The 13,598-nt window shown below is 35.9% G+C and overlaps 1 protein-coding gene across 12 annotated transcripts in view; it reads right to left on the reverse strand.

The window, feature by feature from the left end:
* The window catches only part of WNK1 (WNK lysine deficient protein kinase 1), a 152,299-nt gene that overhangs the window by 25,642 nt on the left and 113,059 nt on the right, over positions 1-13,598 (reverse strand). For 3 of the 12 annotated variants that reach the window (XM_041736564.1, XM_041736559.1, XM_041736569.1), the window contains 7 exons: positions 11,569-11,646; positions 4,574-4,723; positions 2,840-3,298; positions 1,807-2,088; positions 1,615-1,668; positions 1,029-1,117; positions 770-932 (listed from right to left, as the gene is read on the reverse strand). In XM_041736564.1, coding sequence (XP_041592498.1) covers positions 770-932; positions 1,029-1,117; positions 1,615-1,668; positions 1,807-2,088; positions 2,840-3,298; positions 4,574-4,723; positions 11,569-11,646 — 1,275 coding nt within the window. Of the gene's footprint in view, positions 1-769; positions 933-1,028; positions 1,118-1,614; positions 1,669-1,806; positions 2,089-2,839; positions 3,299-4,573; positions 4,724-11,568; positions 11,653-13,598 lie in introns of all 12 variants that reach the window. The other 9 variants (XM_041736560.1, XM_041736563.1, XM_041736562.1 and 6 more) reach the window with 9 other exon arrangements.

Genomic DNA, 13,598 nt, shown 5'->3' on the forward strand with positions numbered 1-13,598 from the left:
AAGTAATGCAGACTATCACTTGAACTTAAGCCTGCCTGGTGTTACCACTGTTCCTTGAAGATTTGTTGGTACTTGATCTCTTAAATTGGTAGCAAGAAACGTTAAGAAAATATTGGCCTTTGTGCTACTTCCTCACCTTCCACTAAAGAGTCTGGAAGGAATGTAATAAAGTATCCATTCTACAAATTAAAACTCTTTTTCTAGGGATCCCTGGGTGGCGCAGCGGTTTGGCGCCTGCCTTTGGCCCAGGGCGCGATCTTGGAGACCCGGGATCGAATCCCACATCAGGCTCCCGGTGCATGGAGCCTGCTTCTCCCTCCGCCTGTGTCTCTGCCTCTCTCTCTCTCTCTCTGTGACTATCATAAATAAATAAAAATTAAAAAAAAAAAATAAAAAATAAAACTCTTTTTCTAGAAGGCAAATTATGCCTTACTATAAAAATATGGAATTTAATAATATTATTGGGGAATTAGAAAATTCCAAATTTTCATCAATACACCTGAACCTTAGAAATATTTAAAGATTATTTATTTATTTGACAGAGAGAGAAAGAGTACACACATGTGCGCATGAGCATGAGCAGAGAGAGGGGAAAAGCAGACTCCTTAATGAGCAGGGAGCTGGATTCAGGACTCAATCCCAGGACTCCGGGATCATGAGCTGAGCTGAAGGCAGATGCTCAACCAGCTGAGCCACCCAGGCACCCACCTTAGAAACAATTAAATGACATTAAGTAATTATATGAAACCCATAAGTTAGCAACACTTACATTCAAAATTCTTAATTTTGGACGCGAAGTCTTTTCATGACGAGAGCGACTTCTTACAGATTTTCGGTAATGTCGTTTTGTAGCTCTCCCTTCATGCCTTCCACTGGAGGACGGGACATTCTCATTGCCATCACTCATTCCTGAAGCAACATCTGAATGTGCACTTAAAAAAAAATAGTTCAGTGTTTAAAAATTTGATATTTTGAAGTTTTCTATCATCCTTCCCTACCAGTCAAGGTAGAACTTTACTTTTACATACCTGTCTATAGAGGAGACCAAAGTGGTAGGCTGTGCCTGTGCCACTGGAACTGGCTCTGGAGGAGCAACTTGAGAGACTCCCTGAGTGCTCTGTAAATAGAAAGGATGATGCAGATCTTGGCAGTAATATATTTTATCTATTATTCAGCATCTCCAAAAAGCTACTTTTTTTTCCCTTTACCCCTCCACCCCCCAAGTCCTAGAAGCACTAAATGTACTAGTAATTCCCAGTATTCAGCATCTAGAGACAGTGGTCTTAAAATTCCAAAGGAAGTCTCTAAAGCTAAATCTCATATAGACTGCATGGTGTGACGTCAGCCGACATAACTGCTACGTAGTGAGAAAGTACAACTTGCATGCAGCCAGCATCTTCCTAGAAGTGTGCAACAGGGCAGGCAGAGCAGAGTGCAAAGATGATTCAGATCTTTCTCCTAGTAGGGCAAAAATGATTATTGGGAGCACAGCAGGACAAGATACTTTCATGACTGCCAATGGCAAGAATTTGTGAAAGGATAAGAATAATGGCTAAAGTACTAGCTAGAGAAGTGAAGTGCTAATAGGGTTAATCTTCTCCAAGGCACACTCACTTCCCAACAGAACAGCCAGTGGCAACAAGGCCCCCACATTGGCATTTCATTCTGCTGGAAGAAAAAGTGATTTAGAAGTTAGTTTGAAAATAGTCTCCAAATGAGTTCTAAAACAGGGGAACCTTTGTTTCTTGTCATTTTTATCCCACTGTGTAGATGTTTTATATATAAACATGCAGTAATTCCATTTACCTCCAGAGCTGCTTGCTGGGAGGATGTAGTGGGGGCTTGTTGTGCTAAACTCACTGCTGGCTGGGACACTTGAACCTGTCCTCCTATACTGCCCACAGGAACCAAAATGTTAGATTCCACAAAAGGCTGCACCACTGTAGGAAAGTAACCCGGTGTAGCCAGTGCTTCTGTGGGCATGGGAGGGGATAGGACTGTAGAAGGGATGCAAATAGAAGCCACGCTGGAAGAAGGAGCAATATTTGAATCTCCTGGGTACTGTGGTGGCAGTCGAGATGGAAAGCCCTGTGACAGAAATGAGGAAGGTGAGTTAGTGCAGCTTGGGTCATCAAATTAGCAAAACAGTAAGACATGCACACACACACAAAAAACAAATGAAAAAAACAACCAGACAAAAACACCAAAAAAACCCCAAACCCCAACAAAAAAAGAAAGTACACAGCAAAGAATAGTAGTAGCCCAATGTCTAATAATTTAAAAATGATTCTTGAAATGGTAGACTGGTTTCAAATTTAGGGGACAGGACTCTACAACTATAAATTGCTGAGTTTTCTCCTCTTGGAGAGTAAAGAGGAAAAATAAACATAATTCCTTTTAGAAAAATATCAACTTTCTAGCCAATCTTAAGTGGAAGAATGCAAAAATTCTTCAAGGTATCAATCATTCTAGTCATATGATGACAGGATAATCTAAGGCTTTTTATTGGTACCATGTTGGCTACTCTATTTATCCCACCTATAAAAAAAAAGTACCCTGATATACTCTATCATTAGCTATATTTAGCATTTAGTCAGCTTACATCAAATAGAGAGAAGCATCTTTCTCCTAAGAAGTACCTTGAGAAAAATGGAAATTTCTATCTTTTCTCTGAATTTTACTATATTAGCTTCCCTAGTTGAGACCAGCTACACCTTTGCTAAAGAATATTGCTAAATATTCTGATATTCAACTATTAGGTTTTCAAGTCCTTTGATGGTCTACTATTAGAACCAAGCCCTCTGTCTAGTGTCTTCCTTTTTGCTAGCCAACACAATACCTGGTACAGAACATCTCCAGAGGGAAGTGGAACCTCAGCAGCTTGTCCAAGGTTAGCTGGTATTCCCATGGACTGAACTGCTGGTTGCAGGAGTTGTGGGTGAACCTGACTTGGCAGCTGAGTCACAGGCTGCAGAAGGGTTGGAAGCTGACTAGGAACCACAGTTGGTCCCCCTGGGATCGCAGCTGCTGTAGCAGATGAAGCCAAGGTGAGCAGAGGCTGATTAATGCCAGCTGCCATTGTAATGGGAAGGGATGAAAAACCTGTCTGGGGCGCAGACACATGAGGAGTTGATATGGGAATTTGAGAGACCGGGTACTGAGGGAGTAAGGAAGTAGAGAGTGGCTGTCCCACAGGGAGGAAATGAGCACCAGAGTGGACTGGAACAACTGAGGGTTGTGCCGCAACTGGGATCTGAGGTTCGCCTTGGATAGTTGGTACTGGCTGGGAAACTGGAAGCTGGGAAGGTAAAGAAAAACAAAACAGACAGACTTTAAAAAAAAAAAAGGGGAAAAAAAAAAAAGAGCAAGGCTGCCAAAAGCAAGAGTTATGTATTAGCCAAAAAGAAGGAAAATCCTCCCCAAACCTCCGCGCACATTAGTGTGGGTTAGTGTGCCACAAGAGAACAGGAAAGTATAATAGGAGACAAAGAGGCTGACAGACTGGCTATTTCAAATCTTTTGCTGTAAAAAATTCTGCTCATGCTTCATCATTTAACAATAGAAAGAGGACACTTTCATAGGCAAAGTCTGTTTCTTACAGTTTTATTTAGATATATTTCACATATCCTAATCCTTTGGCATATGTGTTGTCACTACATCTATGACTGCTATTATAGTAGTTACTGGAATTCAAGTGAATTCCTTCTCACTGGAGTTAGATTTCAGTTCATATTGCTTCTACAATTCTGAAGTCTCACATTGGCCTATGAAAGTAGGTATAAGTACCGTATTTTCACTGATTCCAGGACACAATCATCCCTCTCTACAATCTGCTCTTTGTAACCTTTGTGAAACGGAGATGTATCTTACAATTAATGGTGTGCCAGTACCTGGTTACATAAAATAACGGTGCATCTGATAATTACAGTATCTCAGATGCAATGAAATACGAGAGAAACAATACACTATGCCAAAATACAAGGACAACAAGTCCCAATGTTAAAGTTAAAAAGAAGTCATTCAGTAAAATATACCTTCCAAAGGGCACTTTTCAAGTGATTAGAAGGATGACTTAGAACAAACACCACTCCATATAAGGAGGTTTTATGACCTACTGTCAGGAGGCAATGAAGGAGGAAGCAATGCATAATCTACATGAAAAATACAGCAGAAATAAACATCTGCATTAAAGGGAATTAAAGCAATTAAAAAAGAAATACAGCAGAGCTGTAAAACTAGAATGTTGGATACAGCTGACGCAATTCTAGAAAATGTCCAGGTTCAAGTACCAAAGTACTGTTATTTAATCTACCAGTTCAAATGCCTGTTAAATGGACTTTAGACTGATAAACCTAAAAGTCAGTTTGAATTATGAATGCTGTTAATATGTACCTATTTACATTAACCAATGCGTGTGCACAAAAGGAACAATTGTCAATTCATTTCTGTGAATGAATTTCTGTGGTGAAAATAACCAACTTCAGTATTTCACTATCACAGAAGATAAAACCCTTCCATGAGAAAGTTATATGGAGATTCTTTTTTATCATCTATTTAGAAATTAAGAACGTACCTGTTTTCCAGCTGATATTTGAGGCAAGACCTGTGGAGCCTGAGACTGACTGACTGGTTGTGCAATAGTGGCCTCACTGGAGGCTGATGTCTGTGGAAGCGAATACTGCGCTGTCTGTTGTGGAGGGGCTGTCTGCTGTACTCCCTGCTGCTGAAAATAAAATAGAATAATTCAGTTTTGTTTCAAATCATTAATCACATGGTTCTAAGGAAGTATATCTGCCTAAGGCCTTCTGTATCTGTAAATGACAGTATTAGGAATTAAGACATGCATAAACTCAGATTAATCAATTCCCTTTTACATTTACTTCTCTTTTTCCTCTGGTGTTCTTCATGATGGTACAACCAAGAGCAATTAGCCAATGTTTCAAAATTTGAGTCACCACTGGTTCTTCGCCTATTATCCCTCTGACCCCAACAGGAGGTCATTCACAAACACCTTTAGATCACACACCCCAATAAATACTCCCTCCTCCAAAACTGCCCTCCCCATTTCTCTACCCTATTTCTTGGTGTCACCTCTCGTTTTGGTCCTATATTAAACAAATCTAATCTCCTCCTTTAATCTTTCTCTTATTGTATTTTATCAACTGTATAATTAATTTCCTTGAAGAATAGCTCTGATTACAGCCACAAAATAGTGAGAAAAGCATTGAATGTGGAATTTTAGCTCTCTCATTTGCTAGTTGTAATACCTTAGAGACTGCTCATTTTACTGCCAAAAAGGTATTTCCTTCTTTGAAAAGGACACTATCACTGAATTCAAAGTAGGGCAAAGGGAATAAGTGACATTTAGTAATCAACCATGTGCTAGGCATTTTTTTTTTATTCTGCGTTGGCTTTTATTTAATGAAAAAAGCTAATTTCAAATCTACATTAAGCTAAGCTGAATACAAAGTCTTAGTGACCATGTCTAGGCACTGTGGTAATAATACGCCTAAACTTAAAGCATGGAGCATATTTGTACTCTCAATACTAAATTTTATAATAAATAAATGGCTCTCTCTAGCCTAACAAAAATCTGAACTTCATACCAGATTTTCAAAATTCTCTAATACCTATAATTTAAAATTCTTATTAATATAAAACAACAGCTGTTTATAATAAAAAATTTAACCAACCTATTGGAATATCAAGTTGAATGAAATAGCCTACCTCACACCAATTCTCCAGAGGCAACTACTATTAGTGGTTTGGTTATCATTTTTGTGATTTTTTCCCCTATATTTAAGTGGTCATTTACAAAAAATGACATATTTGTTTTCTGAAACAAAAGCATGCCCATTCTGTAAATATTGTTCTCTAACATGCTATTTTCATATAATTTATCAAGGGCATCAATATCCTAATGATGAACATTTAAGCTGATTGTTCTTTTGCTACTTAATGCTACAACCAGTAGCTTTTTACATATATCCCGGTCTATACAACTAATTAGTTACTGCTGGTAAAAAAGATAAGCTATTTATTTGTTTATATGTGTGGGTATATATTAAAACAGATTTAAGTGACATATAATGATTCAATATATATACACATATTGTGAAATGATCACCACAGTAAATCTAGTTAACATCCATCACGACACAGTTAAAATTTTTTTCTTGCAATGATAACATTTAAGATCTACTCTCTTAGTAACTTTCAAATACACAATACTACAGCAACTGTAGTCACTATGCTATATACTGCATCCCTAGGACTTATTTATTTTTGTTTTATATATATTATGAACCTAGCCACCTTCATGAACATCCTAGATTTTGTTAGATGACAATCTGCAAATAATAGTTTTGCTCTCCTGATATTTTTATTTTTTAAAATATTTATTTATTCATGAGAGATAGAGAGGCAGAGACATAGGCAGAGGGAGAAGCAGACTCCCTGCAGGGAGCCTGATGTGGGACTTGATCCCAGGACCCTAGGATCACAACCTGAACCAAAGCATATGCTCAACCACTGAGCCAACCAGGTGCCTCTCTCCTGTTATTTCTTACTTTGTTCTTATTGTATCAATTAAAATTACCTCCTCCAAAATGCTGAAACACAATGGTAGTCATGTTTGTTTTATTCTTCTTTCTGATAATGTATTCTTTTTTTAACTTAAATCAGGAGCAGATGGCTACTGAATTATGTAATATGTCTTTTCAGCAACTAAGATATATCATATATATCCAAATTTAAGGCAACTCTGAATATAAAATAATTTTCCATATTTCCACTGAGAAAGAACCATAAAAAAACCAGAAAATCTTTTCGGTCAACTTGAATATATTTTGACTTTAAGGAGTTTACACACCTAAATAACATGGCACATTACATAAATATATTAATTTAGAAATATTGTTCTGCCTCTCTCATTCAAACTCTTCCCACATAATAAACCAGTCTCCTTTACTGGAGCTATACTACGAAGGCTCTAGTTTTCTGGAACATAGCAAATACTTTCTCTGTAAGTTGTGTCTTGAGGTAGAATCTGCAGTAACAAGCATCATGAGTAATATTAGGACAGTTGTTGGGGAGCCTGAATGGTTCAGTTGGTTAAGTGTCCAACACTTGATTTCAGTTCAAGTCATGATCTCAGGGTCATGGGATCAAGCCCCACAGTGGGATCTGCACTCAGCAGGGAGTCTCCTTGAGATTCTCTCTTTCTCAAATAAATCTTTAAAAAAATTAGGACAGCTGGGATTTTTGTGCTTTTGTCTTAACAGGTTTATATTTGTGTGATCTTTGTATTAACTCCTTACAGTGATCTTTAAACAAATTGTTTACAATGACATACAGAACCTGGAATAGTTAAGTCGTTTTCCTAAGAATAAGGACCAAATCTATGTTTAACTTCCTATCTTTTATTTTAAAAGCAACTCGGTCAGATATGCTCTATAAACATTTCCAACTACATATACTACTTTAAGGTCCTTATAGGCACATGTGTTTTCACCAGTTCTGTTTTATTCCATTAACATCTTTTTGGTTATTTCAAAATAAAGGAAGTGAAAGTCTGTAATATGGAAATATTATAAAGGTTTAAATTTATGTTGATTTCCTTCTTTACTGAGGGAAAGAGGAAAATTTGAGGAAAAAATCCCTACCTTATATATGGGCATATGATTACCTCTCACTCACCCCTATTAATGCAGAACTATGCTTACATCTAGATTTGCCCTCAACCAGCTATTCTATGAACCTATACATTCATTTATATTGTATTCTAGCTAAACTGAACTACAGGTGTTTCTGTCTCACGTTTTCCTACCTTTGTGCTTTTACCTTTGCTTACACTGCCCTCCACTTTCCTTTTGGCCTAGAATATTCTTTATTCTTACATCTGAGTCTAACTCAGATTCCAGTCAAATGCTCTTTCATAAAGCCTTCCTGATATTTCCTGCCCCCCCCCCCCCCCCCCCGCTTGAAGGTGATGTTAATTTCTCTCCTTTCGTGGCATAATTGGCATGTAGTTAACTAGTGAGTTGTGGAGTAAGACAACTGGATTTAAATTCTGTTTCTACCTCTTCTAAGTTGTTTAAGCTTGGTTAAGTTACTTAGGTTTTCCAGATCTCATCTCAGCCTTCCCATCTGTACAATGAAAATGACAGTATACATACAGGGTTCATATAAGAATTAAATAAAAATACAGGTAAAGTGCTTTGCACATTGTATGAAATCTTAATTTATTATGCTTATTTGTTTTGTAGGAGTTGACAGATATGTTTAGATTATTTAGGATCTTTTGAAAGTAGTCCTATCTGGTCCATCTTGATAGACCCTCAGTGCCTACCTAGCACATAGTCCTTGGGAACATGAACTCAATTATGAAAAAAATCTGTTTAATTGGTGTGTGTGTGTGTGTGTGAGAGAGAGAGAGAGAGAGAGAGAGAGAAAGAGAGAGAGAGCTGTCAAGAAACAAGTTTTTAGACATATGAATGAGAAGCACGTATACAAATTATACCTTAAGAGTATTTAAGGTATAATTCACTTTGTGCTTAACATATGAATGAGAAGCACGTATACCAATTATACCTTAAGAGTATTTAGGGAAAAGTGGCACCTCTGCGTAGGCCAGGAGAATATGGTGATCTTTTTGTGCACAATCCTACTGGCTAACACTCAGTGCTTCAGCCAAACAAGTATTGTGTGTAGCAACTTGAAATCATGTTTTTTATTAACTTGCCTCATGAAACCAGTTCAAATAGCCTATATGGACTACATACTATCTGTTGGACAAGGAATGGTGCTTGATGAAAAAAAAATGTTCATGAGCCTCAGTTGAACAGAAAGTGAAATACCTGAAGATTCCACATGGTCCTACGAAGAAATTAAGTAAGCTGGGTTATGGCCTATATGGCGTATGGCAAAGAACTACTAAGTTTTCTAGTAGAAGGAAGGTATTTTTGGTACATTAAGATACAGCATACCACTAGAAGGGACTCTTGATAAAAACATGAAAAAAGCAATCCCTTATTGGTTACATTCCAGAAACCCATGAAACAAAGTAAATTTTAGCTAAAGTACATTTCTTTCCTCATTCTAGTAAAACCAGAGATACAGTTTCCTAAGATGGGGTTGGAAACTGATAGTATGTAAAGTGAAACTCACATCTAAAAAACTCCACCCATATAGTAAAGAGGGCTCAAAACCTTTAAAAAAAAAAATACATGAAACCGCAGATCCCTGGGTGACTCAGTGGTTTAGCGCCTGCCTTCAGACCAGGGCATGATCCTGAAGTCCCGGGATTGAGTCCCACATCAGGCTCCCTGCATGGAGCCTGCTTCTCCCTCTGTGTCTCTGCCTTCCCCCCGCCCCCACCATGTCTCTCATGAAAAAATAAATAAAATCTTAAAAAAAAAATACATGAAACCCCAGTTGCTGAAGCCAATAAATGCAGCTTCTTAAGCACCTCTGCAGAATCAGAAGTCCCTGATATAGAAGAACCTTAATATAGAAAAAAAAAAAACCCTCAATATTCTAGAAATGTTGAATTCTGACTTGTAATTTTTAGTTCTATTCATTTACTGGCTATGTAACCCTGAAAAAGTTAAGTATTCTAGACTATATACACTTACATAAACTGAGGGCTCCGTTTTATGATTCTACGTAACTTAAATACCACTCTATATTTAAAGCAATTCACAAAATAAAACTATCTTAAAAAAAGCATACTGACACATAAATTTTTTAGTATGACAATAGCCATATTTAGCTACATTTTTTTTCCCCAGGAGAGTCAACTACCTGATTCTTTTAACCTGACATTTATCGAATTGCCCTCCTTTACCCCCACATATTTTTCTTATCAATGACCTGAATGGTTTCACTATCTTCATTTGCTCATAAATGCCCACATATAAGATATATGAAAAATTCCTTTGGAAAAGGAAAAACAGTGCACACACTTAAATTTGCTCAGTTTATTGGTATTGGCCTCTGTCCAAAGACACAGGAGAGTGGTATCCATTATAGTCCTTCTGTCCTCAAATATCTTTATGTACTTTTTAATTTGTACTTTTTTTTTTAAAGCAAGCTTCCTAAATAAATAAATAAATAAATAAATAAATAAATAAATAAAGCAAGCAAGCTTCCTGCCTAGCATGGAGTCCAATGTAGGGCTTGAACTCACGAGACCCTGAGATCCAGACCTAATTGAGGTCAAGAGTCAGATGCTTAACAGAATGAACCACCCAGGTGTCCCATAATTTGTATCCTTATTAGGGATTGTTACTATAATTAAAATAGAATTTGTTAAGTTTGGCAAAAATATGACTACTCAAATTTATAATTATATACAGATTCTACTGCTTTTCTGAAAGAAAGGAAAGAAGCAAGACAAAGCAAATTCTGTGACAGGGCTGTTGGTCACCAAATAAATGTACATATGACCAAACTAATTTTGAACAAGGAACATCTAATCTTAAACTAGTATCAAATGACTGTATGAACATGCTGGACTAGAAGAAGACCATTTGTAATAAAAACTAAAAGTTTTGTTTAAAAAATTAATAGAAACAGAAACCAATTTATGATTTGGTGGTTGGAAAACACATGTCATAGGGAACTATCAATGAAATAGTTCATCAGAAAGTTTTTAGGACATATGTAGTGTCACATATAAATTTTATTGAAACAGTTAATAAATATTTGATAGTGCCAAAAAACCCACTTATTCCTATGCAAATAATTGCTATTAACTAATATCAGTAAATGAACTACAGATATTTAATTTTAGAATTAATAGTTTTGCTATTGAATACATCAACACTGTACTAATAATCTTTTTAGCTCCTTGAACGTTGGGGGCTTAAACTCCTCAAATCAAAAGTTTAAAAAAACGTTTAAGGGGCAGCCTGGGTGGCTCAGTGGTTTAGCGCTGCCTTCAGCCCAAGGCCTGATCCTGGGGACCCAGGATCAAGTCCCACGTCAGGCTCCCTGCATGGAGCCTGCTTCTCCCTCTGCCTGTGTCTCTCTGCCTCTCTCTCTCTTTCTCTGTGTCTCTCATGAATAAATAAATAAAATCTTAAACAAACAAAAACGTTTAAGAAGTTCCTAAAGTAGCTGTTCAGTTTCTTTTAGCATAAAATCTGATATCCCACTCCACAAATTAGAAATAATTAAGTTGTTTAGCATTATTAGAGTTAAATACAATGAAGGCAATGGCAAAATGCTCATAAAAGAATAAGTCACAAATATAAAAATGAAACTGACATTCTTTGTATTGTTAAATTATGTGTAGAATCATCTATTTCAGAAGGCAGATGAATAAAGTTATAAGTTAACAATGATTCTTTTGAATTTCAACATTATGTCTAACTTTAATAGTTTAAAAATACATTAAAAGACTTTCTAGAATGTTACTAAACACAAGAAATGTTATGCCTCTTGATTTTTCTTTCAAAAACATAGCAAGCCTATTTATAATATCAGGAATCTAATTCATGAAAAGATGTTAAGCGGTGTTTGGCTACTGTTAATCCATAAAATGTAGCAATGAGTTGTTCTCACCTGCTGAGAATGTTGTATGGGGAGGGAGGATGGAATCCCTGTTAAGCTACTTGAGGATGGCTGACCCTGGCTTTGCCCCTGTGCGTGATGGAAAGAAGTGAATACAACAAATTAGCAAAGCCCCAGATAAGTATATAGAAAGGTCAGGCTTTTGTAATAAATATTTAAACTCCTGCGAGTTTGCCTAAGCAAAATAAAACATTAGTTTGATTGTATGGGAGAGATCACTGAGGTATCTTTTGTAAGAAAAGGTTGGAAGATTATATCACAGAACATATCCTGATTCCACGCAAAAACCACTCATGGTTAAAACTACTACTGCTATGCTCTGGCTATAATTTTAGCTATTCAAAATACTAAGATTCATAATAAAATTCTTACTGAAAATATAATAATCAGGAAAATAGTAGTACAATTACTGATGTGAAAAACTCCTCTATCTGAACAATTAAAGACAAAAGGGTATTTGATAGTGCTAATTTGGTTCCTTTTGCTATTTCTTCTAGTGCCATGGTGACTTTTACCAAAAATGTAAAAAAGTCTGTTATCATCACTGACCTAGAGCAACAGTTGTCAAAACTAGAAGTGATTTTGCCCTCCCAGGGATCATTTAGTTTCACAACTGGGGGAAGTGGCTGCTACAGGCATCTAGTGATTAGAAGCCAAGGATGCTGCTAAACATCCTACAATGCACAGAACCATGACCCACAACAAAGAATTTGTCCAACCTAAAACATCAATAGTGATGAATTTGAGAAACCTTGACCTATATATAAGTCACCTAAGTTAAGATAAATGAGAAGGTGAAAAATGAATACAGGATTTTATACAGTAAGTTAAGGAAATGAAAATGCCCACTTTTGGTGTTCCATTTCAGTTTCTTTCAAGCTTACTTGGATTTGATACCACATTCTACTCCATCTTAACCTTGTTTAAAGAATAAACATTTACATAGTATGCATTCTTCGGGCAGTATGTCTATAAATTAACCACCTGATATTTTACTTTGAAAAGCTTAAAGAATGGCTGGCAGTGCAGTAAGATTTATAGTATAGGCTAACAACTAGCACATTAATGTGAGTACACTGCATGCCCATGAAGCATAATTTTCAAGTTTCTGGATCTTTTTGCTTCTTAGAACTATTCTAAATAATTGACACTTTATGTATACTTTTGGAGTTGTTTACGCCCCTGAGGGAAAAACATAGGAAGCAAGTATTAAGAACATGTGATACTTTATAAGAATGGAATATTAAGAAGATCCAAATGATGCCCTGAAAATATAATTGGAAAATCTCCTATACAGATTTTATGTAAGACTTATACATGGATAAATATATGATAAAATATACAGAATATATCAAATAGTTAATACTGACTCCACTTGTTGAATTCTATTATGTCCATTACTTTGTTTTTACTCACAAGGGAGTACATATGTCCATATGTATAAATAAAATTTAATTTGTTGAGGAAAGAACCAAGGCCCGAGATACCTGTTTTTTAGTTTGCAACATATATCACAAATTCTTAAAAAAAAAAACAACAAACCAAAAATCCACCACCCACACTAGATTATAACATTGTTGCTAAAAATTAGAATTTTATGGTTAACATTTGGAAATATAATACAAAGTGACTTGTTCAAATGATGCCATTTTAAAATGCATTTTCATTTTTTCCTAAATTCTTAAGATGTTTCCTTTCTCTTTTAAGATTCTTCCACATTAATGAAAATTTTGGGTATTCTTAATACTCTTTAAAAATTTTTTCCTATTTTCCATTCTTTTCATTTTACAGAAAAAATATTATCCTTTCTGTTTTTTAAAAAATTAGTCCTGTTTGTTTCTAGGGAGAAATACTTCACATTAGCATTTATAAATAGTCAATGCTGAGTCAACTTTACATTACAGACATTTACATTTTCACTACAAGTTGAAATCATTCTACATACAGATAGAAGTAACTGATTTTGATGAGGGACTAAAATTCTAGTTTTTGTGTTCTCTTTTTCAAGGGTTTGCACATAT

This window comes from Vulpes lagopus, chromosome 21 (genome assembly GCF_018345385.1).
Source record: "Vulpes lagopus strain Blue_001 chromosome 21, ASM1834538v1, whole genome shotgun sequence".
Classification (NCBI taxonomy): domain Eukaryota; kingdom Metazoa; phylum Chordata; class Mammalia; order Carnivora; family Canidae; genus Vulpes; species Vulpes lagopus.